This window comes from Heliangelus exortis, chromosome 12 (genome assembly GCF_036169615.1).
Source record: "Heliangelus exortis chromosome 12, bHelExo1.hap1, whole genome shotgun sequence".
Lineage (NCBI taxonomy): Eukaryota > Metazoa > Chordata > Aves > Apodiformes > Trochilidae > Heliangelus > Heliangelus exortis.
Window position 1 is genome coordinate 11,643,865 of NC_092433.1, and position 27,771 is coordinate 11,671,635.

A 27,771-nucleotide genomic window follows, 5' to 3' on the forward strand; every position below is an offset into this window, starting at 1 on the left:
AAAAACCTAGTAGTAAGTGAAAGATATCCCAGAAAGGATTAAGAAGTCCTCCTTCCTGCAGCTGGAATCCTAGCTGAGACTCGCTTAAGAATCTGTCTTTGAGATGGTACATCATAATTTTTAAAAAGTAATGGAGGAGGAGAAATTCCAGAAGGCTTTTGATGATGACCATTTTCAACATTTGTAGCTCATTATTATTTCATTCTAGTGTAGAAAATCCAAGCCTCTTGAAAAGCCTGTGAAGCACATGTTTCCCAGAGCTTTTAAACGGGAAATAGTGCTAGAAAACAATCTTTAAGGGAAGAAGCTCCCAAACAGGGAAGAACCCAAACAGACAGACCCTACAGCAGTGAGTGTATAGTGTCTGGAAAATGCAGAATAAAAGCATGCAGTGCAGATCTGGAGAGTTTTTCTGGGGATTTCAGTATCACAAACAAGTAATCTGGAACTTCCCAAGTCAAATACATATACTCCAAAATGAATGAATAATGAAACGTTTGTGGTCCAGAGGCCATTTGCGGTGTTGCCCTCCATCACCTGCTGTGGCTTTTCAACAGCTAACAGCAAGCTTTGAGCATCAGAGCCTCTTTCTTCTGGTTCTGTGCATGAAATATTGTGACTCAATAACTCTGTGCCTGTCTGTGCATTGGCTCCCTTTGGCTTCTTCAGCTGTGTGAGTTTCCAAGAGTGTTAAACTCCAGGGATGGGAATAGTGAGGCTGTAGCGAAATGGCAGGATTGTGAAGCATCCAGGACAGGGACCTCTCCCAGGCCTCGTGCAGAGGGAGTTGGCTCCTGTGACAGAGAATAATCAGTGGGGATTAACCCCTCAGGACTGTGGCTTGGACTGCTCACCATGACCACTTTGAGAAAGGTTTCTTTGTGACAGTAACCAGCCATATGTAGTTGTAATGATATGAAAGGGACCATCTTATTGTAGTCACTTTGCGACAAATACTACCACAATTCATTACTTTCCATCAGTGCCTCATCCTATGGAGGAATCACCACTGCCCATCTACATTGAGGAGGGGACAGAAGTCCCGATTGGTGAGTGCAGTTGGGATGGGAATATTTTTAAGGGGGGGTATAATGGTACTTGGGTTTTTTCATTCCTCACGGTTGTGTGTACCCATTTGTCTTTGAAAATTTTAAGGCCTTTTGCAAATGTTTGGGGTTTTTAAATTTTATTTTCTAAATGTAAGTGTATTTTAGAGCTCCTGAGAATTGTTAAATACTGCTAGTGTTGGTTTTCAGCTAATCATAAATCAAAGTAAATAATTTATGCACTGACATGAAAAGCTTCTGTGCGGGATCTCTTAACACAAGGCTGGGAAAGATGATGAGGATCACGAGAGGTAGTTCCCACTTCAGCCTTTGACCTTGGTGTTGAGATGCTCAGAATAATCTGCCAGCTGGGTCAGCAGTTCTTGTCCTGCTGACAGTGTCTGCCCAGCACCCAGCAAACTCGGGTTGCACATACCTCTGAAGAGCCAGACATGACTTAGCGAGGTCTGCCCTCACCTGTGTTGCACATCAGAGTGCCACACACCCCCGTTTCTGAGCTCTGGCATGGATGTGTTGTCACTACATGGATAGTTAGGTTTAGGTGTTTTGAGGGTTTTTTTTTTTAGCATTTCCCAGGATCCCTTCCTTACTCAGTCTGTTCTCAGTTGCAAACACTAGGTGTCCCTTGGCTACTACCTTGGAGTCTGCCTTGTTGAGCAAATAATTCTCTTCAAATGGCTTTTTCTTGTTGTATTTACTGATTTTTTCCCATTCCTAAATTCAAGCAATGGCTTCTTGTCCTACTGTCTTACCAGCTGGATTAATTGCCTTCCTCTACACACAGTACTTTGAAGGTGTTTGTAGCTGGATCTCAGCCCAGGAGTGTTCTCATTTATAGACATGTTAATTTAGCTCTCTTACTGTCTCCTTAGATCATTTCTATTGTTCTTATTTGTATTTCCTTTATCATTTCTATCTTCTTTCTAATCTGAGAAGACTTGAACAGCCCATATTTTATCCACTGTGGATGTTTTGACATAGCATTATGCTTTAGATTTCCATATCATCTCTTCATATGTACACATCCAGAAATAGCCTTTGACACTTCTCCTGCATCACTCAGTAGCATCATGTGGAGAAACCCTTACCTGCACTCACCTTGAGGTCTTGCCTGGATTCATGGCTTTGCAGCTAGCTGCTCCTTAGGCAATATTACTGCTCTCCTGAGATGTAGGGTTTTGTAATTCCTAGCACAAAATGCCCATCCCACTGCATGCTAGTTACCTAATTTACATAGGATTAATTTAAGACAATATACCTATGTATTTGTTTTAATCCCCTGGGATTCTATCATGTGCATAGGAGTTGTTACTGTTTTATCATACATAGAGCAAAGTACTTAGTTTTATATTTTGATACATATTGAAACTGTCTTCTGCACATCACTCCAACCTGCTTGTCCAGCTCCACCATTCTTGTTTGTGTATGTTCCCTAATTTTTCCTTCCTCCAGTTATAAAAGTTCATAATGGAAAAGCTGACAGGTTTAGCCTTCTTGTCCTAATTTTGGACCTTTTCTCAATACACAGTTAGTATCCTCGGTGTATCTCTTCTATGCATGGCATGATGTGGACTTTCCTACAGCAGATCATCTTTTCCTCACCTCTCCTGGAACTGTAGTAGTCAGCTGAATGCCTGCTCAACATCAGCTCCCTCTTGTAAAACCATTAAGACTCGAAGTTCTGTTGTGGTTCCTGGTGTTTCCCATTTCACTGAGGAAACCTGGGCTGCCAAGGGTGGTGGTACCTGCACCTAGAAAAATACTAGGAGGGTCTTGAGTCACAAAATAAAACTGACCAAAAGCAAAAAAAATCAACCTAGGAGCAAAATGCTTTTTAGAGGATGTTTCTCTGGTGCTGTCAAGAACCAGGTTTGTTGGGTCAGGCTCTGAAATGCAGCAGTAGCTGTGAAATGGCCAGACTGGGTTGGGAAGGGCATTGTGTTTACTTATTTTAAATAAGTATCTGGACTGTCAATACAGGAAGCTGTGGCTGGGGGGAGTGAGTGGAAAAAGTAAATGATGCAGAGATGGGAGCAAACCACAAACTCCAAGTTTGGTATTTGAATGCCTGGCATGGGTCAGGGCTTTTATAATACTTGGATGAGGTATAAATGGTCAGGCTAGAAAGTTTGCTGCAAAAATAGGATCTGGCTCACAGTTTTGGTCCTACTTTCTGCTGAGGTGAACAGCATGATCCAGACCCAGAGTGCCCATTTACACCTGTGTAGACCACAGCAGGAATAAAAAGAAGTCCTCTCTGAGTTTAGGTTGGAGAAGAACAACAGAATAATGGAACAATAATAGTGCAGTAGTTAAAACAATTCAGCATGACCATCATTTACTTTTAAAAAGCTGTTTGGAGAACTTAGATTATTTCCTCATCTAAACCACCTTTTGGATACTGTTCTGGCCCAAGCCTGACTGGTGGTGGTAGATAGCTTTGTAGCTTCCATATTTATTAAAAAGGAGAAATCACTAGGTTTTTCAAAGTCTAAATTTAACAACCCTTATTATTTCAAGCAATTCAAAAAGGAACATAAATCTTGCTTATTACAGCTGCTTCATGAAAACAGCAGCTACAAATAATACCCTATAATGAAAATCTAGCTAAAATTATGCTGTCATGAATTAACCAGCAAGAGAATGAGTCCATGGCATCTGGACAAAGGCAGCATTTCTTTCTCTGGAGAGGAGTCTGTGAATTGACGAGAAGGTGGTCATTAACTAAATGCTGGTCTTATCTCCTTGGGTCAAGTGAAGAAACTTGCATTTCTGTGTAGAAAAATTTGGCTTTTTTGATTAGAAAAAAGTCTGAGATCTACTTAATTTTCATGTACTTTTGCATTTTTTAAAATACATTCCTAGAGGAAGGTAGGTAAGCAAGATTCAACAAACATGTTAATAAATCAAAGATGTTTCTGAGAAGATGGCGAATATTATGTGACCACTAGCAAAGAATCTACAGGGTAACAATAAAAGAGCACAGATCTGACCCTGGCAGTCTTTTCAGGCACAGTTTCTACTGTCTTCCACATGATTAAACAGTTCAGGAGATTCAAGGTGAGGATATAGGCAGAACAGGTCATTATTCACTGTTGCTATTCAATAAAAGCTATGGCTGCATTCCCTGATCACCATTTGCAACCTATTGGGTCAAGCAGTAGAGGAAACACCTGAGGCTACACATTCCAAATTTACATTTTTTAAAGCAGAAACCCAGGAACAAAATATTTGTCATTTTATTTGGTCCATACAGAACATCACCAAGGGAGTAATTGCTTCCTTGGGCATCAAGGAGCAATGGAGCTGTAGATTGAGATGTTTGTTTATTTTATTCCTTTCAAGTCACATTTTGAGAGGAAAGTGCTGTTTAATGCCTGTGAAATTAGCTGCAAAGATATATAAATTCAGTAACCAATTCTCAACTGATTTACTCCAAGGTAGCTTTGCTGATTCTAGTAGCATTGCTTTTGCTGTATCACTGTATAAATAGGATCAAAGTCAGATCCCCTTTTTCAGGAATGAGTCCTGCTGACCTTGAAACCTATGGCATTTCTGCTGTAGCTTTGAATCCCTACGTGGATAAAATCCCAATGGTCTACTTTTGTCCTACTGATCTACTTTATTACTGAACAACTTTGTCTTCAGTGGACTTATTTCAAATGTATTCAGATGTTAGGTAGATCTTGTCTATGTAGGATTCCTCCCCCACACCTCCCATTAAACCATCTCAATATGATGGAAAGCTCCATTAGCACTTTGAAAGCAGTAATCTCATGGTGACTCACAAGTCATGGTGTAGCCCTGGCTCATTTGTGTAATCTTGATTACAGGAGATGAATTTTCTTGTAATTGCATGCAGTTTCTTCTGCTGCTACTTGATTCCTGCTTTTAAGTCTCTCTAGTGTCTTATTTGTTATCAAAACTGGATTTCCAGTTTACTTCTGCTCTTGGGCAGACTCACTGCTTTGTTGTTTTGTTTTGTTTTTCCTTCAGTAACAGAGCCAGAGCTGTTTTCTTAAGCAGGGTAAGTATAGGAGTGCACCTTGCCCAGGCAGGGGAATTCAGCACCTTATGCAGAGCTGGCTCTCTATCTCTCCAGGAGGTTGCCTTCCTTTGTAAGAGAAGAGAATCATTTCTGTCATAGGCACTTCAGGGTTTGCTCTTTCATGGGGTTCTGGCAGATGGAAAGCTTGATTTTTGCCAGATACTGAGTGCCTTCTGCAAGGTATTGAGTGCCCTCCTATCCTTTGCAGCCAAAAAGGAGTTGATTGCTCTTGGCATCAGTCAAATCTGGACCCAGAAGACCACAGGTAGTATTCACCAATTATTTATGTGCTTTCGCATGCCAGAGGTTGTCTGAACTGATTCCCGTGGCATACAAGAGATTTCAGGCTTTAGTGACACTTGCTTGCCACTGAAAGCATTATTTTTACAAAAAGTAATAATACAATAATAAGCATGATATTTATTGCATTGCCATGGGGAAATCACCCTCCCCCCCCAAATTAACTGCAGTCCAAGTAACTATTAGCCCTTCAGAGCTGTTTCAGTTGTGTGAGTTATATACCCTGAATGAGCACCATATGCCAATTTATTGTGGCACAGTGAGTCACCAGGACACATTGTGGAAAGCAATAATTCCTTGGCATGCATTGTAACATTCAGTGGGGGGGTTTTGTTTGGTTTTCTTAAAGGAATATGATTTTACTCTGACAATAAAAGAGTATTGTCTGCTATGCTTCCACCAGGGACTGATGCTAATTTTGTATTTAACCTGGAGTTTACATATTTATCACTCACTCCACACACCCTTTGTATCTTTTTCTTTCCAACTGCTTGTATTGTATGTGTGCTGGATCAGAATATGAAGATTGAGCCTCTGTTCAGTATTGTCTTGTCATTTATGTTAATCCTCTTCTCTCTTCTGCTCCTCATCTTCTTTCTTTGCCCAGTAGGGAAATTCAGATTAGTTATAAGAAAAAAAAATTCCATTTAACCTGAATTATTTAATGGTTCTGTTTAATACGCATTTCCCATTCCAATTCAGTCACTCTCATTCATACCAGCATAGTGCAGGAGTGACCTCCTGAAGGTCAGTGATGTTACAGTGGTTTTACATGGGATTGAAATCAAGATGTAAATGGTAACCTCAGCTGAGATTATAAAGTCAAATTTGGGTCTCTCTGAAAGTAGTTGGAATTTTTACCAGGGTTTTACTTGAGAGCTCTTCAAATCTTCATTAAGTGCCAATTGAAGTCAAGAGTTTGATGCATAGTTATATCAGGATTGTAAGTATTTCAAAAGATTGTATTTTTCCTCTTTCAAATCCTATTCCATGGCAGCCTTGAAGAGAGCTTTGGGGTATTTTGGATTTAGTGAGTCACCAACTGCCCTCACTCCGCTGTTCCGTGCTGGTTTCCTCATGTGGCTGTAACCACGTGAGGGAGTTCATGCTGCACAGAGCATCTGCTCCACAGCTAAACGCCTTCCCAGCCCCACAGCTGTCTGCCAAAGAGCCTCAGATGTGAAAAGGGGTGGCTGTGAGCTCTATAGGGCAGCACATTTTCATGGGTTGGCCCATATGCTAGCCAAAAAATGCCCTTTGTCAGAATAGCATTCTTTTAATTGTGCCAAAAGAAAGCAAAGCCACACTCAGATTTGCCATAGCAGGCTAGGCTAGGAATTTTCCGTGGTGATCCAGCTATTACTGAAAAAAAGAAAATCACACAAAACACAAACAAAACCAACAACAAAACCCCCAAACGAATAAAACTGGATAAAAAAAACCAACCCAAAACCCAAACCCAACCAAACCAAACCAAAACACAACCTCCCCCCTCCCAACTGCTAGGAAAAAGAGTAGTTTAGCAGTAGTTTAGTTAGTAGTTTAGTTAGCAGTTAGCAGTAGTTTTGTAGGGCTGCTCTTTCAACTCTGCCAAGATAAGGTGCTTTTCCTCCATATCTCTGTTTTATCAACAAGAAGTATATTGCTTAAGCAAATACCTTATTTCTAATCAGGCTCTGTCAAAAGCAAAGTTCACAGCTGGGGCTACCATATATAGTGTATTGTGGAAAGACTAAATATGAGCAACCAGATGCCTGTTCTGCCCCTTTTTATGCAAAGCAGGATTCTAAAATACAGATTTAAGAGGACAGACTTGCTTTCATACACTTTCTCTAGTATTTGCTTCCCTCCCTCTTCTGTAACCACATTGGTTCTGTCTCCTGATATGTCTAATTTAATAGACAGATAAAATTCACAGAGATTTAAATCAAGGAATCTGGCTTTGAATCACTTGGGTTTCTGTTTCTGCAAAACAATCGGAAACCAAAAAAAACCCCACAAACATGAAAAAATTGCCATGGTAACAACAACTTTTGATATTAAAGGTTAATGTTGCCCCTTTGGTATCCTAGTGTGAGTCTGTTCACTTAGATGAAACTGCACTAGGGAAGTTCCTCAACTGTTCAGCTTTATGAGCAGTGTCTCTGAACTGGTCAAGTTACGTTTACAGTAATCAAGCTAGGACCATAAAAATGATCTGCAATGAAAACCATCAGCTGGTGTTTGTTTGAAAAGATAAGAGACAAAAAGGCTCTGGCTGTTCATATAATGTCATGTAATCATGTAATTTCATATGTTCATATAATATATTTGGGGATGCTTACCTGCAAAAACCAACAGCAAAGCAAGTGCCCTGCAGCCTGTGGGATTGACACTGGTATGAAGGTAGAACTGCAGATACTTATTTCTTGCATTGGAGTCAGCCTTGCTCTTACAAAATTCCCTTCGGAGGCAGCAATTCCAGGGCAAATTCAGTAGGGCTTTTTTCCAAGTAGTGTGTGGGATCAGGGTTTTGTTTGTGCTTGGTGTGTGCTCTGCACTTTGCAGCCCATGGTATGCCAAAGTGGTTTATATGTTCGTTTCCTTGGAGAAGTGAAGTATTTGTTCTGTCCCTGTTTGGTTTCCATATCTCTTAACATAAAAATGTAAGCAGCTCTCTGTATATGAAAGCTGTTGTCAGAGGTTTGTAGCAAAAGTGAACTGAAAATACATCTCTGACTGGAAATCAGCCTGAATTATGTGATGTTTAAAAGCATGTTAGTGTAGTGGTCAATACCAAAGGTTTTACTTCCAACTCAAACCTTCAAACAGATGGGTAGTGATCAAAAAATCACAATTTTTTTATCAAATAATGCCCACTGAGTGGCTTGCAGGACATGGTGGTATTTCTTCTGAAATGCCCTCCAAGAGCACAGTGAGTGGTTCTGGCCATGGCAGCTTGGAGCATGGAGCTGCAGCTGGAGACCAAGCTAAGGGTGTTCTGGGATTAAATAAAAAATGCCAATGCCCAGCCATGCAAGCTAGCACCTGGCACCAGCTGCATGAAAGCAAATAAATTCCATAGTGTCTACACAGCTTTGCTTTTGTGTGTGTGTGTGTGTGTGTGTTTGCGTGAAGGTCTACAGTTCAACGACCTGTTTTGCAAAGTTGTGCTATCTGTGAGCTTGTTCATCAACTTTGCCACTTCTTCTTTTAGCAAATCCTCTGCAGAAACCCCCACGCTCTGTTTTGCTCTGCCACACCAGTAGTCTCGATTTCATTTCCTGTGTGAAACTTCATATGCTTCAAGTTTCTGTTCCACTATTTTTTTTTTCTTTAAGGAAAGAAAACAACAACAGTAAAGTAAACCTCAGGGTGCTTAGGAAATCAGTGAGCAGCGATGGCCAAGCACTGTAGTCACCCAAGTACCATGTTGTGACAGGAGTGAGGGTCATTGCTCCACATCTTAAAATTCTGCAGCTCATTTTCATCACATTTCATATTTTTGCTGATGATGACTGTCAGCATGAAGAATTCAAGACTGAAATCAAAAGTAGCTTTGCCCTTAGCGTTAGGTTTTAGTGCTCATGGCTCTGTCCTCAGGGCTTTGTAACCTTCTCAGACTTTACAGATTGTAATGGGGCTGACACTGCTGACTGTGAGCATGTAATGAGCTGTTTTCCTGGTACTAGATCCCTGGCACTTTTCCACCTGTGGTGTTGTATTGCACAGCTCTTTCTTCCATTAATGCATTTTAGAAAAAAAAATAAGGTGTTATGTAGATGGGGCACAGGAACAAAGAAGGAAGAGGATTGTTTGCCTCAACTGATGGTGTTGGGATGTAGATTTGTGGGAATAAGGCACTGTATGATATGTTTAAACAGCTGCCATGGGTGGGAGAGAAATCTGTCCTCAGTTATTGTTTAGATGGGGATGAATGGATAGAAGCAATAAAAACACAACTCCCTCCTTGCTTGGAGGTGGCCTGGGCAGGTATGGCAACAGCCTGGTTACAAAGCTGATCAAAGCTATTAATGAGTTGGAAAGTGACACTTATTCTTCCAAAAACATGTAATCTTGTTCATATGTATCTGGTTTTTACTTAGTTGGAAAACATACCAAAAAAAGCACAGTAATCTAAATTTAAGAGCAAGCCCTGAACACTAGAGTTGGTAAACTCAGTACAGGCTGAATTTATAATTAGTTGAAACAACAGTTGAAGTAATGATTTATCCCAAGAAAATATTTCCTTGAAATAATGTATTCATCATTTTATTGCACACTTGCTTCACTAAATGACTATTTCCTTGTTTCTCTACCCTGCACCGAGGCACTGCCCAGATACTGTAGCACAGATTGCTGTCTGACACTAACATGCTGGATGTGCCTGGCAGATGGGTCACATAGAATCAATGTTATTAATCACATGCAAAAAATTCAATAGGCACAGTGCACACCAATGACTAGTCAAGTTCATAAGCTTCATGGACTTTAAGGTTTTTGCTTTTTTATAGCAGGATGAGGGACATCACTTGGAGATTTTGATGTGGTTTATTTGTTGCAGTAGATGTTTTATTAACACTGAGACTTACTAGAGCATTGCAATTCACTACACAGACCTTCGGAATCAAAAAAAAAAAAGAAAATTGAAATGCTTGTTCTTTTAATCAGAAGTTGTATAACTGCAGGATACAAAGAGGTTGAAGAGTCAAGAATGCCTACAGCTCCCTGAATCTTTTTTGATAGTTGCCCGTCTTGCTTGGAAAGCTGTCAGCTTGCCACATCACTTGGATAAACTCCTATGTTTTGTTAAAGGCCCTTTCTTAAAGGTGAGGGCCATGAGAGGTGGTGTCACTCAGTGAATTCATATTTTTTCACTTCTATAATGGGAGACCTGGTGCAGCATGCAGGGAGGGCACTGGGAGCTGGTGCTTTTTTCCAGTCTATTGACAGTCAGGAGGCTGTTAGCTGGCACACCCAGAGGCATTGAATTAGGTCAGCAGTTGGCTTCACGTGGACAGAACCAAACGTTAACTGGATGTTCTCTCACACTTAATTACTAGTACAGTGTACTAGAGATGAGCAGTTTCCATTTATTGTCTTTGCCTCTGCCAGCCCTTGTTTTCCCTCTGGTCCTCTTTGCAAGGGTTGCCTTTGGGCTTTCCTCTTCGAGGAGGGGACAGAACAGGGGACCATGGCTCTCCAGGGTTGGACACTTGGTTTCTCCCCAGGATACAGAGGATCCTGTTCTCACTGGAAGATTTCTATAGGGTGGAACCATAAGCAGAGCAATGCAGTGTGCCAGTCCTCTGTTTCACTGTGTCCTATGCTGTTCCTCACTGATCACTATGGAGGCCAGAGCTGCCCTGAGCCACCTTCTTGGGGAACCGAAATCCATCCCTCTGAGGCTGGGAAGCATCATCTTCACCTCAGTTACTGTGTTTAGGATCAGGGTTGGATTCTCTCTGACACCCATTGGAGTTTGTGGATATTTGTTCTCCTCCTTTCCATTCCATGCAACAGGAAGGGAATTTTTAATTTCCTCCCATTCTGGGCTCGGTTGTAACTGCTTTGTTCTTTCACAGAAATAAGTAGAACAAAATAAGCATCTAATGTATTAGGTGACTGCAGATTTTCTGCTGCTGACATCTGAGCAAAGATGCAGGATTTGGTAACTGCTGTGCACTGTGTCAAGGTGCCTATCTGAAAAGCATGAATGGAAACACCAGCAAGAAAAAAAAGTGCATGGAGAAAAAAAGATACCTTTTGTCTAAACCACAGCTGATGAAAAAGAAATAGCATTAAGGCCTGGGCTTTCCTTTCAGAATAGACTTCGACTTTCTAAAAGAGTGCATTTTACTCCTAGAAAATTTGCAGTAGAATCTTAGAAGACTAAAAAAAGTGTCAAAGTGAAAGAAAGGGTTAAGGAGTGAGAATGGAGCTGGTGAAAGCTGGAAGGAACACTGAGAAAGAAAGGACAAATGGATAGATGTGTAAATAAATAACCCGTACCCAAGGAAAAGTAATCAGAAAAATCTCACAAAGAGGAAAGTGAGATGTTCTTCAGGGAATTTTTAGAGGTGTTTGTAAGAAGAGGAGAGGAAATGTGTGCAATAAAGGGAGCAGCATTGTATTTCAGAAAACATAGGCATCTTGTTCAATGAAGCAGAAAGAACTTGGATATGAGTTAGGGTGATAAGTGAAGTTAGGTGCTCTTTGGATACTGGTGTGGCCTTCAGGGCTGCTGTATATAAGGGCTTTTTCTTCTGCAGATCAGAAAGGTTGCACTAAAGCCATAAATTTGATCAAGAGGCTGTTTATTTTAATCATGTATTGATTGGCTTAACCACACTGCTCTGGGAGGTAGGGAAAGCTGTCAACATCAAGAACTATAGCTTTTAAAGTTCCAAGTAATCCTAGGAAATGAGCCAAACATAATAAATGCAGTTTTATTTGGGACCTGATCCTCCTACTGTTGAAATCAATAGCAGCTTTTCAATTGCTCTCAATGAGACTGGAAGCTGCCTGTGTGAAGAGCAGCTCTGATCTAGCAATCAGGGCAGCTAATTTTGAAATATTAATGAATATGGATATAAAATAATTTAAAAAAATAAGCAACTCACAAATAGATTGGCAGATCTAGGAAAGCTCTATTTTTTAAGGGAGATTGGCTTTGATTTCCAGTATACAAAAAAAAAAAAAAAAGGCAGATAAGGGAGATAGGAATGTCTAAAGAGGCTGTGTGCTGAAGTAGGGTTAGAAAAATTATTTATAATGTGATAAATATATTTCTGTCTCAACAGACAAGGAGTAGAGAGCACTGAGAAGCTCAAGACATACAGTCTGCACAGGCTGAACTTAGTAGAATAGAGTCCTTGAAAGCCAAAGTAGTGGTGGTACACATCATACTGCAAAAATAATCCATAAATCAGCAGTACAGCTGCACAGCCATTCCTTAGGCAGCATTCCCATCAACGTCAGAGACACTCTGAGTGTTTAGTTTGCCTTTAGTTTTCTAATGGAAGGAGGAACTAGAAAACAAATATTCAGTTATGATTCTAGTTACCAATTCAGTGTTTTGAATTTCTCTTCAAAGTTTATATGCACTGACCAAAAAAGAAGTAGCTCCTTTGCTGTGGTTTTTGATCTTCAGAGGCAAGACAGGGCATGCATTTTAGCATGGGTAAATATTTACAAATGCATATCGGTTTGTACAGGACTGCTTTGGTTTTCTTGTTTCTGTCAGCATTTGGGAAAACAATGTTTCGAAGACTCGGTTTTTAAAGATTATGAAGTGAGGCAGCACCCACGATTAATTTGTCCTCAGGGCTCCTCCTGGGAGGTGTTACCCTGTGTTGGTCACTTGTCTGAGGCTGTAACAGGCTTGAAGCAGATCATTACTGTAATCCCAAAGCAGAAACTGAACAGTGTATTTTCAGATGTTTAATCCGTGTGTTGTCTGTAAAAAATGGTCAGTGTTCAGCAGTAATGTGAGTTGTGTGTCCTGACAACCAGCAGGTCCTGTCCATGCTGGTGGCCTTCCCCCGTCTGTGTCTCACTGTCTGATCCTTCTGCCTTGTGCCTCCCCTTCCCCTACCCCTGATTTTTTGCATGTCATGAAAGATTACATTTCAGTGCCAGAATTTTTTCAAAGGGCATGGGTTATCTGAGGTGCAGTCTGTACGCACATAGATACAATCACCGTAGCACAGTCGATGGCCCAAACTGGGTTGGCTGTGAAAGCACTCTGCTTGTGGCTAATCTTCTGGTATTTTCAGCTTTGCACCAAAGCTTTATCAGTCACAGGGGCAGCAAGAGAGCTTGGGCTATAGCAGGGGAATTTCAAATGTGGGAATTTGTGTACCAGGCGCAGGGAACAGGCGTGTGATTCTCCAGCAGAAGGAGGGAGCAGATGCTTGAGAAGTGCAAAGCAGCTATGCTTGCACCCTTGTTCTATTTTTCCTTGTTTTATAAGCATTGATTTGACAATTGATAGCTTCATCTTCAGTTAATTAGGGTTTGTACCAGTGTACAGGAGAGCAGATCCTGGCCTGGCCCAATCTGTATCATTTCTCCCCTTGCTTTCACATCAGGCTCTAGCTTTTTGGCTGGACTCAACCTAGTGGGAGACTGTAAACAGCAGCCTTTAGTGCTGCTTTTTATTTATCTGTATTAAGTTCATCAGATGATGCCAGAGTTCCCTAGAGCCACACAAAGTTTCCTGGAGGGGGTACTCTCACAGACAGATGTGGCTCCTGGAAGGCAGACATGTACCTCTGGGAGGCAGATGTATGCCTCAGACTTGGATTATTCCTTTTGGGCTATTTGGTTGTAAGAGCATTTACTTACAGTATATTTCCTTGGGGGAATCAGATGGACTTAGATCTCAGATACCATCCCACTAAGTGATACAGTAAAAATAACCTATTATTCTCTGGTTCTGACCTGGGCGGTGACAACATATTGTTTCAGCATCTCTGTCAGACTATTTCCCTTAAGAGCCATTTTAACCTCACCCAGTGGGACATAACTAAAGGAAATGAAACTCCAACCCCATTAAGGAAAAAGACAATGCCTTTCACTAAACAAACTTGATTTTCTTGGCTTTTCTTCACCAAGGAGAATCGCCTGTACCCCCCACCCTTGCAGCCTTTGTAGGCAGTTCCTGTAATTGGGAATGTCTGGGTGGACACCAATGGTTGGCAGCAAAGGGGGATAAATCCAACATCCCTTGAACGTGACACGGGTTGGGACTGCAGTCCCAGGTGGCCGCTTAGCCACTATGACACTGGTCAACTGTACGTGCCTGCCAGCCACAGCTGCAGGCCTTCAAAACACAATTGGGATTTTAGCAAGACTAGATAAGAGTTATACAGTAGAGCTGGGCTATTACTAATTTTGAGCAAGTGTTGGGTAGGTACTGTACTATGACCCACTAGAGAGAGCTGATGGCTTGAAACAAAGTTGTGGTCTGTTTCCTGGTACTCCTAGGGTGCAATGGCCACCCCAAAGTGTGACCTTTGAGAATGTGTCATTTAGGGGCTAAGGGAAATATCACAGTCCATGTTCATGCTCCAAATAAGGCTGAATCAAAATTTTCACTCAGTTATTAAGTTTTCAGGTATGGTTGTTAATTTTGGGTGTTTTACAACAAACTAGAAATCCTTGTTTAAGATGCAGTCCCATACATTTATGAAGTAGGATTTTGAAGAGGCACATTTCACACTTTGTATGCAGGTAATCAGGATGAACCACAGGGTGATCAGTGTGTCCCAGGGTGAGTTAGGATTTGCAGAATGCAGTCAGTTGGTGAGGGCTGCAGATTCTGAGTAGAGCTGAATAACACCTGGGTCATTGTAAATTCAGACAAGAAGGTGGCAGAAGAATGAAGAACTCTGTGTGACAAGATCAAAATAGATTGCAAAAAATTTCAGTTCTGGAAGAGTTTTTAATTTCAGAGGTAGCTAACTAATATCTGTAGGCCCTCTCATTTTTTTTTTACATGTTTTCCACATGCCCAGTGTTGTGTTTTATCACTCCCAGTGGGGAGTAGTTGGGCTCCTCTCTCAAACCTTAATCCTATGGGCATCTTAAACATACATCTCTTGTGCCTTAATAGCTCTCCCAGCAGTTAACAAAAAAAATTGGAAAAGCAAGAGTGTACCCTAAACAGTAGGTGTGAGTTACTGTCTTGCACATTTTCTTCCTCTGTTGATCAAGCAGCCTCTATCAGTAACCTCTGAAGAACAGCTTCCTTGGGAGGAGATGTCCTTAAAAATAAGGAATGAGAATGCCCCCCGTTCCTCATCTCAGAACATCTTGTTTCCTGATGGCTATGACATTCTCCTGCAAGATGGAAGATAGGGATTCAAGCAATACAAATAGCAAATGAAAATGAAATTGGGCTTTCTACCCGCCCAGCTGATGCTGCAGTGTGAGCAGGACATTAGTTACCTTGTAGTTACCCCTTTGAAGAAAAGTGATTGCATCCACTTATTTTTTTTCTCCCCCAAGAAATTATTTCAGCGGATGATGCAGGATAGTACCTATATGGGATTTGAAGTGAGGTGCAGGTGTCCCAGGGAGGTGAAGGCTACTCTGAATCACTCTTGCAAGCACCTCCATTTATCTCCATGTGTGCATGAAACTAGAAACACAAGTTTGCTATAGTAAGTTAATTCCCTGAAGCAACTAGGTGCCTAAGGGCTGTTGCAGAGCTGGGCCTACTATTTTTTATTCAATTGCTACTTCTATTTCATGCCGTATCTCTAACAGCAATCAATTGAAGATATTTCAGAGGAATATGTGTCCTGCCCTCATACCCCTATAGAGTGGGTGGTGATGATCCATCACCTTGTGATTAACTTTCTCCTTCTATGAGCTCTCTCTGCTGTTGACAAGGAGGCACTGCAGTTGCTCATACCACTTCTGTGCAGTCAGCAGAGGCCTTTTTTTAAAAGACAAGACAATCATGATGATAAGCATTGTGAAAATTGAAGTCTTTTAAGATCATGGTCCGATAGGCAGCTGCTGTTGCAATGTGTATGGCTAAGGCCACCAGAATATCAAGCTGCTGTGGGTTGCAGAAGTTTTAACCTTCTGAATCTTTCTGCACTGGATGGAAAGACTTACTGGTACAGTGATGCATATCTATCTCCAAATCACGTTTGGATTAAAAACTTCCTGCAGAGCTAATGTCAACACAGGTTTCAGGTCACTGCCACAAGCTAAATCACGTTAGAGATCACAACCAGCAAACAGGTACAAGGGAGCTTGCAGCTATCAAATGGGATAATCTGTAGCATGATTTTTTTATGACTGTGCATCCATAATGGCATGTACAAGCAGGGAATGGTTGTGGTCTGGAATAAACTTGCTGGTTTGCCTGGTTCTGGTGAAAATTTCATGTGCTTTTCAGTATCAAAACACTATGCAAAAAAACCTGTTCAGATCCAGCTAAAGTCACTTGAGTTATGTGGGGTATGAATTGACTTCATATGCCTAGGAACTGAGTAAACATAAAAACTACAAGTTAGTTACTCCTGAATTGTTTTCATTAGGAAGTCCTGAATAAAAAGGCACTTGTTAGAGTAATTGTTTCTGTTATTATTTTTACACAATCTGTGATTTATAAACTTCATTAATTATAACTCTAAATTATAAAACCAGTTATGATTCAATATGCTTTTGGTTTTTCATCAGGTGGCTCATGCCACTGGCTTCAATTAACTAAGAAGCCATCATTCTTGGCAAACTGTTCAATTGTGTAGGTGTACATAAGACAATAATTGAATGTAAAGGTTTATTTTTTCCTTTTATTGATCTCAAGGAAAAACAGTGCAGCTATGAAAATGGAATAAACTAAAGATTCCTTCAGTTCCTGCAGGTTGATGAGGACAAATGACTTTCCATTCCAGTTTCTATGAATGTGTAGTTTTCTGAAAGCTTTATAGTACTGCAGAGACAAGAAACTGCAGGCAATAAATGATACAGGATGGTTCAGTTTATTAGAAAATAGAGGAATGGGTTTTATCTGGAGGTGGGACTACTAAGTGTATTTCACCTTAAATGTTTGATAAGAGATCAGATGCAGTGATTTGTACCTTATAATGGACATGGAAGCAGTGTGAGACACTTGCTCAGTAACACCATTTGCTGGTGCAGGGTGCAGTCTTCAAACATCTTTTGTCTGTAGCCAGCAGGTAGGCAGAGATGTCAAATCTTTCCTGTCCTCTGCATTGCACTGTATGGCAAAGAGGTGACTGCAGAGTCCAGTTTGTCTTCTCTAGCCAGTGAAGGCAGCAGATGTAGTTTAATATCTCAGCTTGATAAATGGCCCTGGGTTTTATGGAGCTGAGTTTGGTTAAACAGTTCTTGCAGTGTTAGAGAGTTCTGCCAGTAAGGACTGCTTAATAAACCCTGTGTATTTTCTTTCTTTCTATGTAGAAAGCAGAAATATGGCAACAAAGGAAAAGCTTCAGTGCTTAAAAGATTTCCACAAGGACATCCTCAAACCTTCCCCTGGCAAGAGCCCGGGGACACGGCCTGAGGACGAGGCAGAGGGAAAGCCGCCCCAGCGGGAGAAGTGGGCGAGCAAGATTGACTTCCTGCTGTCCGTGGCTGGGGGATTTATTGGTTTAGGGAATGTCTGGCGGTTTCCGTATCTCTGCTACAAAAACGGCGGAGGTGAGTGTTGGTTTCGTGCTCCCCAGTCAATCTGTCTGCCTCGTGCTCTCCATTTTTCAGTGCCTTCATCCAGTTTTAAAAAAGAACACTCACGCATCTGCTTTCTGCCTTCTCCACCCGCCTTCAGGACAGATAGCTTTATGACTTTATATTTTTTGCTAAAGCTTAGAGAAAAATAACAGCAATTTAAAATTTTCTACTGCTGAACCTTTTCTGTTCTTCTACTGCTGTTGCAACTGAGTCTGAGTTAACCAAGAAACATGCTATTGATAGAGACCAGTAGAAATTCAGACCAGTGGATATCAGAATAAGAGATTTCTGAGCCATGTGAAACTGCTGTGTGCCTAAACCCATTGTTATTGCAGAGTTTCACTTTTGAAAGGTAAGAAAATGCCTCTTTCAGCTTCATAGGCTCATTACACTAATAGAATTTGAATATGAGCAAAAATATGTCAGAATAAGATTATTGTATACTGGTATTAAAGTATCAAATATGATTATTTGTTCACATATGTCTATTAACACTTTTTCGACTGTATGGTTTACAGTCACTCTCTTAATCTCAATTTTGTACTATTATATTTTCTCAACAGGTGCATTTCTTATACCTTATTTCATTTTCCTGTTTGGGGGAGGTCTTCCCGTGTTTTTCCTGGAGGTGGTGCTAGGACAGTATACCTCTGAAGGTGGAATTACATGCTGGGAAAAGATCTGCCCTATTTTCACTGGTGAGTACATTTTGTTGTGCTTCACTGCTTCAAGACACCTCTGTAAAACATGCAGCAGTACTCTTCCCCTCATGTCCATTAATTCAGCTAGTTGCTGTGTAATTGTGGGTATGATATTGGTTCCTGGAAAGGTAGAAGTCAGAGAGTCTGAAGGACAAAGTAAGGTATTGATTTTGATGCTATCATTTTGTTAACTGGCAGAACTGCTGATAAGCAAGAAAGAAATTGAATATTATGGCTTAAAATGGCAACTGCCAGGTATCAGAGAAGGTGTTGTTTGGGAAAGCTGGAGCCTTTTATATGGCCTTAGTGAAAGCATCTTCAGAATATTATTCTTGTCTGGAAATGAAACTCCCTCTGCCATGTGAAAGGTTATTGGCATCATTACTGTCACTGATAAAAGCCAAAACCTGGAAAGCATTTTGTGGTAGGATTCAGGAACAGGACTTTTGTCCCTGGCAAACAGCCGTGTTGGTCTGGAGTCATCCAAGCGCTGTTGCCAGTGAGTGGAGAATCACTCACTGCTCACAGGAACTATACAAATGCCACTGTGGAAGTTATCTAGGATGAAAAATAAAAGACAGCTTATCAAAATTACTGAGGGTGCCTATCTTATGTACAGACTTCCCTTTACAGCCAGCCAGCACAGGCAGAATAATTTGGAATAGTGAGGGGCACTCTTCAAATCCCATTTGGAAAGAGTGGGCACTTCACTCTGACATTTCTCCAGGTCTGACACCATTGCTGTTCAGGCATCTCTCTCCTCTTATGTCACCCCAGGCAGAAGTAAGGACTTTCTCCATGGATCACACTCCCACTTGACAATCAGAACACTGCTGCAGTTTATGTAATTGTGCTTCTTTAGCTCCATTTTCTTCCTCCTCCTCCCACTTTTGTGAAGCTTTTTTATTATTACTATTATTTGAGGAGGGGGGAGGAGTGTTCCTTGTTTAAATAGCAGTCTCCTAGGCACCCATAAAGGGAAACTGTGACTGGCTGTATATCCTTGATGAAAGGCAGCTGTACAGAATAAATAAGACTTTCTTTGGTTGTTTTCAACTGGCACACAAATAATCTCTGGTGATAAAGACTCTTGTTGCAATAAGGTTTGAAACAGTAAAAATGTGAGGTAGGTATCCCAGGTGATGTGGTGGCTGTCAGAGTGATGTGAAAAGGAACTTTGTAGGCCTTTTTGTCCTCTCACAAGAGAATGCTCTATATTCTTAAAGAAAATACTTTTTTCCCCTGTTACTCCTAAATGGCAAACTTTGTAAGCTTTTTGCATGTTCCATATACTGAAAGGTTTTCCAAAAATTGGAATTTTGGTGTCCTTTCATTTTATATTTTAAAAAAATAGTGACTCTTTCTGACACAATATGAATCTGTTGCCGAGCTAGGAGAAAAATACCAGACTCAGGAGAATAGTTGTGGTATTTAATCAAAGCCTGAGCTGGAACAGCATTCCGACACCTCCTGAAGTTGTGTAGGACTCACCCTTATCTGCCAACGACCCTGCTTATAAAAACAAACAGGGAACATTTTTTATCATCAAATATTGATAGCAGAGTTAAACATTGATCTAATTAACCATAACAGCTACAAATATCATGCTTTTAAGTGAAACTGGGGCAGAAACAGCAGCTCTCACATTGATAGCTTTACAGGTTTTGTTTTTAACTCATTCAAGAACTGTCTTTTTTTTTTTTTTTTTTTTTTGTACATAGGCTGAGCCAAGCCAATTGATAAGTATGAGTAGTGCAGGGGCTGCCCAGCCAAGCTGCCTCCAGGGAAGCTGGCTTGGGGACAATGTGGTGAGAATGGTGCTGCCCAAGTAGGTACCTAAGATGTGGGATAGTGTAGCTCCCAAGTAAAAGAAGTGTGATGCCTTGGCTTCCTTTTAATAAAACTTGAAATAGCTGGATTAGTGTTAAATTGGGTAGATGTCCTGTAGACCTCCCCTCCAGTGTCAGCAACCCATATCCAGAAACACAGTCCTGAGTGCCAGTGTTAGTCAGAGGTGGTGGCAGGTCTGTGCTTAGGTGTAATTGAGTTGAGTTGAGTTGAGTTGAGTTGAGTTGAGTTGAGTTGAGTTGAGTTGAGTTGAGTTGAGTTGAGTTGAGCTTCCCACAGCAGAGTGGTAGAGTGGGATACAAGTCCACAAGATCTCAAGGCATCATAGCGAGAAGCAGCTGTCATGTCTACCTGTGTTTTCTTTCTCCCTCTTGCCAGGAATTGGTTATGCTTCCATAGTGATTGTGTCCCTTCTGAACGTGTACTACATTGTGATCCTGGCCTGGGGACTCTACTACCTGTTCCAGTCGTTCCAGAGCGTCCTGCCGTGGGCACACTGCCACCAGAAGTGGAACACACCAACCTGCGTGGAAGACACTCTCAGGAAGAACAAAACCCTCTGGATATCACTGAATGCCACTAACTTCACCTCTCCTGTCACAGAGTTTTGGGAGTAAGTGTCCTCTCTTCATGGTATCTTCAGGGTGTTTCAGTGGCGTGCTGGAGGTCAGGCCTGAGATTCTCCATGGGGAATGTTAAATAGGAAAAGAAAAACTGGATGTCAGTTGTTTGACTGGTGTTTGCTACTGCTTCTTGCCCATCCTGAGACAGTCTTGAAGTGGAGGGAGGTGTTCGATATCTAACTGCATTCATCCTAGAGCATACAGGGAGCCCTAAAAGCCCTGTGGAACTTCTGTTTTGGAGGAACATTTGTATCCTTCTCAGTTGGGATTCTCTAACTGCAGCATGAGAACAGAAACAAGTGACTTCAGATGCCCTGTTAGCATGGATTTACAGTGCAACTGGTGGCAAATCATCTCCCTTGCAGTTGCCTCTGCCTCTTCCCCAGCCCTTAGAATTTCCAGTGCATTTTGTGGAGCTATAACACATCTCTTATAGAGTCTGCCAATGATGCAAGGCCTCACCAGTAAAATTGACATAGATGGTGAATGTTGTCCTGTACTACAGGTTTCTCAGGTTATCTGTCGTATCATTTTTCTCTGCAGTCTCTGAGGACACTCTATTTTGCCAGCTGCCTGGATTTCATCAGGCCTAAATTACTTACTCCCTTTCTCTATTATTTTTCAAGTTTTAAATTATATTACATAACCTGCTTTCTGAGCAGAGATGACCTCCAAACTCTGTGTTTATATAGGCTTCAAAACACAGTGGCAGAAGAAGACACCTGTAGAGAAACTTAAATTCCAAGGATCTAGAAATAGCTTATGAAGAAATTTCTTTTTCCTGGCTTGATCAGATGGTCAGTTAAGAGTAGAATTAGTTTAAGACCCAGCTTGGCTTTTTCAGCAAGCTTAAAGTCCAGTTTGGTCCCTGATAAACTTGTACCTACTTCTCTATTTTTAAAAAGAAGCGTCAGCCAACAGCCCCAGCAGCAATGATATTTGTGCCAAAGATAACTGGCATGTGTTAGTTTTCACAAAAAATTACTCATGAGCTGAGCTAGAATTTGTAACACAAGAGCCAGAATACAAAGGGCAGATTGGATCTTGGATGAACAGTTTGTCAAGAGACATCAGTGAGTGGTGTGAGAGACGGAGCACAGGCTGTCAGTGCAGCTGTGTTCACCGTGTCATGAGCACTGTTTCCATCTTGAGCAACAGACATTTTCCAGGTGGCTTCATCCCCTGTAAATACGAAAGAAGTTAGAAAAGGTTTGTTAAATGGCACCTTTGGATATTTTAGGGGAATTTAGAGGCAAGTTGCAGTAGAAGAGGAAGCAACTCTCATTTCTTTGACCTCTCCCACGTCTTTGGGACTGGGGGCCTTGATTCCAAATGACTTACTGGCTTGGTAGGATGTTCAAAGGTCTCCTCCTCAAGCCCTGCTTAAGAAGCATGGGTCCAAAGTGCTGTCCTGAAATAGTTACTGTTCCAGAACTTCAGAAGCACTGTGTTCATTTTCAGTTTTGTGCAGTAATTTTGCTCACAGGTCCTCTTATACCTGGGGGCATCCAAGAGCTTAGCAACCTCCCAATGCGGCCACAGGATTGTCCTGCTATTCCAGAAGCTTCTACTCCTGTAATGCACAGGTTTATGGGGCAGGGTGTCTCTCTGGGCTCCCAGGTGGCATTTCCACTTCAGGACACTGAAGATACCAGAAAGAAAGCAGAAGATAGCAGAAGGAAATATGTCTTGGAGTTCAAAAAAGATTATAAAAGATTGTAAAAGAAAGAGAGGAAGCTCCAGGACCTCAGGGGACACCAGAGCTTTATGGCAGGGCAGCCTGTCTGTGGGTTGGAGGAAGGATGTCTCCACTAGAGCATGTTAGGGGTGGACCTTCCAAGTTTCTGTTCTGAAAACTCCCCTGTAAGCTGAACCAAATGCTTCTGCAGACACAGCCTAACAGGTGTCATCAGGCTGGAGGACAAATCCTTGATCCTCACAGTGTCCCCTTCCCTCCCTCTCCATCTCACTGTTTCTGTAGCGCAGCCAGAGCAAAGGTTGCTCTGCACTCATTGCCCGTGTGGCTCTCCTGGCACTTTGCAGCCACTTTAACTTTTGTCCTCAAGTAAGGGTTTTAAACATTGTTAAGTGAACTCTTCCCTGGAGTCATGTTAGGGAGGAGTTTGGCTCCATAATCTTATTAATACAGACATGCTGTCCATAGCTCAGTGTGTCATCATGAGCAAAACTGCCCTTAGCAGAGCAAGCTGCCTTCAGGACTTGTGGCACTTGCAGAAGTATTAAAAATAGCCTGTGTGCCTGCACTATTGGTGTCTTAAAGTAAGGGCAGAGATCACACAGCTCTGTTGTAGTTAAAGTAACATAGCTTTTACATGCTGCGAGCATTTACTACCCCCAGCTTTTCCCCAGACATGTAACTAGTCTTTGTAGTTCTGAAATTTAAAATTATTCCAAGAACTTTCAGGCACACTGTCCACTGTGGACAGGTCAATAAATAGTCTTTAACTGAAAATATCCATCTGCTTTGTGGCACAATTAATTCTGATTTAATTCAGGGGTTAGTTGAGTATATGGTTTCTGAAACCCAATGCCATTTGTTATTGTGTGACATTTATGTAGTGTCCTCATCAGTATTGCTTTGTAAAACTAATGCTGCCCAGATATAATTGACCACATTGATGCATTAAACTCTTCGCACTGAGTAACACGTGTCCTTCTCAGCCTGGCTGGATGTATAGTACAGCCTGACATTTCAGTTCATTTGAATGAGTGTTCTGTGCAAATCACATGCTTGCTTGAGCAGCAATAAAAGGGGGGTTAAGCAAATCTGGCTTTGTATCAGGAGATTTACCTCTTGGTATCACATGCTTCAGGTCTTATTTCTGAAGATTTTATTTTAAAGTCCAGAACCTTAAAGGCTTACATGTGTATTAATACATAAAGGATAAGTGTTATGGGGTAATTGTTGGTGAACAAAACCTCTGATTGTCTGGTGCGGGCCAAGTGTTTATAAATATTTGGTAATCAGCAGACTTTATTTGTCCAAATCCCAAGAAAAACCATCACATGCTAACGGCATGTAATCCCAAAGGGAGCAGCACAAAAACTAAACAAAATCTAGGGCAGCTGCCTCTCCCTTTGGGGGCAAGTTTGAGAGTTTTGAAAATTGTTTCCTACTCTCCTTCTAATAGTCTTCTGATACAGCTGCTTCATGTTAGATATTCATGTCCATCCAACATGAAAGGGTGCTTCTCCTCTCCTGGTCTGAAAGGTCCTGTCTTCATTTTACTCCTCATTTTATTTTTGTTTATGTTCTTTATTTTGGCTCCTCATTTTATTTTTGTTTGTGTTCTAAACCCAATTGCAGCTCCTATTACATTTCCATATTGCACATCACTAGAACATACAAGTGTATGAACAAAGTTCAAGAGCTCATGTTTACAACAAACTCAACCCCAGCTTGTTGTCCCATTGATTATCTGTGAGTGACAGTTAATGACAACATCCAGACTATAAATTTGAATTAGTAACAACTTCATGCATAGGTGGCATGAAGTTAGTTGAGTGAGCTTGGCTGAATCTAAGCAGCAGGATGTTGTAGCAAAATTGAAGAGCCCAGCTTCTGCTCCTTCCTGAATTTAAATTTTCAGGGTATCACAAATCCAAGTTGGGTGTTTCTGCTGCAACAAAGAGAGTTCATGAAACAATTTTATCACTGAATCCTCTTTGGTAATTCTGAGCCTATTTCTTAAGGATAGTCAGTCTTTGTGAGACAAGATAAGCTGGGACCAAGAGAGCCAGCACATCATTTACTGCACATGCTGGCTCACCATAGAAAAGTAATATATCTGGCTCTCTGGAAGTCCACTGGGCTGCCCTCAGAAAAAGCTCAAAAGCATTGCTGGGACAAACTCTTGTTGAGGTGACCATTTGCTTTTAGTTCCCTAATAAAAAGTGAAGAAGTCTTAGCTGAATTCATTAATAGAGCTCCCTATTCTAAAATGTATTTGCAGTTCATTATTCATGGCTTCCTGAGAGCTAGCTCTATAGTTGTCTTTTTAATATGAATTGCCCCTTAGATTGGAAAATTGCCATTTATTTAAAAAAAAAAACGACAAAACAGAAGGTTGCAGCTGAAGTTTGTCTTTTTATAAATGTATTTTCTTCTTTTGTATACTCGCAGCAGGTTTTTCCTTGGCTTCTTTAGGCTCAGGTGAACTAGAACTGCAACTTTATGCCAAATATTCATTACTGAGGGGTTTCTCATAACTGTTGAATAGCTGTGCTGATTAGGGTAGGCTTATCCTGTCTGGTGCCATTAGTCCTTTTCCATAACAAAATACACACACGTTCAGAGAGAATAAAGCATTTGGTGTGAGAACAAATTCACACAGGTAATCCAAGTGACTTTGGCAAACAGATACAGAAAAACAGATGGATGAAGGTTTGAGTCCTGGTCAATCCAGGTTTTTTTTTTCCAAAAACTAATTGCAGATTTTCCATTGGTGACTTCATTCACTATTATTTCCATGGTAATAGCAAAAAAAAAAAAAAAAAAAAAAAAGGTTTAATTAATTCAGGGGGAAAACCAGACCAGAGTGGTTTGTCTTATACTGAATCTACAAGCACAGCACCTCAACCTGCTGTGGTCTCAGCTCTCCGTGACTTAGTTGAAGGAAAGTTACTGATTTTCATAGCTGTCTGAAAAGAAAATATAATTAACTATTTGTTAGGCAGCAAGGTCATTTTTCTAGTCTTGAGGCCAGGCTGTTGTGACTGAGGTCAAAATTCTCTTTGACTTAAAAGAGAGTCTTCAAGAGCTTATTAGGTTCATTTGCAAAAGAGTTTTAACTATGTAAGTAAGTTGAACAGTAAGGCACAGTTTATACTTTCATACATATCTGATAAATGAAGTAAATAACAGGTATTACAAGGTCTGTTCAGTGTGTGAGAACTGTGTGTGTTGTGAAAAAACAGAAAAGTAAAAGTAAAAAAGAAAAAATGTTTTAAATCAATCTGTAGCAATGGCAACTACCAAAAGAGAGAAGCCTTAATGAACAGCGCATTTTGATGGTTAAATGTTGCTCCCTGAAGACCAGCTTAGGATTTTCTTGTTATTTATTAGCCAAAGTGACAGAATGAAGTTTACCAACTCTCTCGAGTAAGCTTACCAAGCCCCTGGTGATGGGGGTGCTGCAGGCAGGGAGAAGCAACAGCAGCTCCAGCCTTCACCCTGCCAAGCTGCATGGTGTGGTGGTTCCCTGCATTGCTTTTCCCCTTCACTCCTTGTGGTATTGGTGTTGTGATATCCCTCCTTGGTAATGAACTGGAAAGAAGGAGAAACACATAGATGCAGGCTGGTCACAAGAGTTCATGATGGAGATGAACTGTGCAGTGCTGCCATGTGTCTTCAAAGCCAGGGCTGGTGGCAGTGCCAGGGTGAGTCTTGAGTCTTCAAGATGAGAAATGTGAAAGCCACAGTGCTTTGAGCACACGTTCGTATCTTATACTGAGGTGGTCACAGGCTGCTAAAAAGTTTAAAATCAAATGCTGTGCAATATATTGAACAAAAGAGTCCAACAAAGCCAGGGGAAATATAGGGCTGCAAAGCTCAGCTTTGCACTCATAAGCCAGGCTGACTTTGGAAGCAGTGCTCAGAAGGCAGGGATCTGCCCACACATCTGCTGCCTTACAGACCATCATATACTGTCAGACATCACAACCAGACCCTGCACCAACTGAGCTCCTACATCTTTTTCTTCTTTTGTTTCAGGCGCAATGTACTGAGCTTGTCCTCAGGAATTGAAGATATTGGCATTATCAAGTGGGATCTAGCCCTGTGTCTTCTCCTCGTCTGGGTGATATGTTTCTTCTGCATTTGGAAAGGAGTCAAATCCACTGGGAAAGTAAGTATACCTTTACTGGTTTTATAATCATTGCAGTTAAGAGATGTTAGGAATGCTGAGTAGTGCCTTTCATAAAGGAATTCACCATTTCCTTGCAAAAACAATGTGTATTTTTGCACTGAATAAAAGAGGGACTCAGATTCAACTGACTTTGGAAAGTCATTACCAGCGCCCAAAATACCAGTGAGTCAAGTATTCATTACTGGGATGGCATCAGGCAGCAGACACAAGAACAATTTGAGTACCCCTTTGCCTCTGAGGATCAGCATGTCTGGATTATAGAAGATTTTAGGCTTGGTGCTCTGCTCAGCTCTCCCTGTCCATGCTCTCACACCAGCCAAGTTCATTCTCAGTGCAGGGGGATGGATGTTAACATAGCTGTGGTAGGGATGTTTAAGTCAGTGGAAGCTGCTGGATGTGTAGCATTTTTTAAACGCCACTCACTTACAGCAGAGCTCTGTGGAGACATGGAAGACTAAACTTAGGTACTCGTTTAGAAGCACTCTTATTAAAAGAGATCCCAGATAGTTTGTGGTTTAGTTTCCTTGTGTGCTCTTTAGAGTCATGTTTTTCTCCAAAGGATTACTGTTAAATCATTCCTGACCCTCATCCTGCTCCAGTGCAAGAAACGAATTACAGCAAATCTTGCTTAAAAACATGGAGCATGATGTTATTGCCTCTTGCATACTGTATATTTTTTAAACCTGGTTTAATGAGAAAAGGCTTTTGAAACTGTTGCATGTGTGTGGCTCTTAGCTTTCAAACCTATTGGTTGAGGCAGTATTTCAGATTAATCTTAACAGAAGAGGACAGTTCTCAAGATAGGAAGTTCCTAGAAATTTCTTGTCAACCTGGTGGAAGGGAGAAACCCCTGAAGTGTCCCACCTGAGAGAAAAGCCACGGCATGAACCCATCTATTATCAGCTTCCAGAGAAGCCAGGAGGAGCGAACAATTGCAAATGCCTCAGCTGCAGAAAAAGCATCAGTTAGCAGTTTTACCTTGTTGCACACTTCTGATTCAACCATGAGACAGAACTCTGTAGGAAACCAGGCCTCATTAGTTCCAGTGTTGACTAAACTAGCTGCTTTACTGTCGTTTCTGTCTTGCGTTCTGTGGTTTCT

The 27,771-nt window shown here is 41.2% G+C and overlaps 1 protein-coding gene across 7 annotated transcripts in view; it reads left to right on the top strand.

Annotated features, from left to right (window-relative positions):
- SLC6A6 (solute carrier family 6 member 6) overlaps window positions 1–27,771 on the top strand; it is a 57,152-nt gene that overhangs the window by 6,225 nt on the left and 23,156 nt on the right. For 3 of the 7 annotated variants that reach the window (XM_071756086.1, XM_071756088.1, XM_071756087.1), the window contains 4 exons: window positions 17,341–17,580; window positions 18,174–18,308; window positions 20,538–20,772; window positions 26,517–26,649. In XM_071756086.1, the coding sequence (XP_071612187.1) occupies window positions 17,352–17,580; window positions 18,174–18,308; window positions 20,538–20,772; window positions 26,517–26,649 (732 nt within the window). In that variant the 5' untranslated portion in view covers window positions 17,341–17,351. Of the gene's footprint in view, window positions 1–983; window positions 1,050–5,323; window positions 5,381–17,340; window positions 17,581–18,173; window positions 18,309–20,537; window positions 20,773–26,516; window positions 26,650–27,771 lie in introns of all 7 variants that reach the window. The other 4 variants (XM_071756084.1, XM_071756081.1, XM_071756085.1 and 1 more) reach the window with 2 other exon arrangements.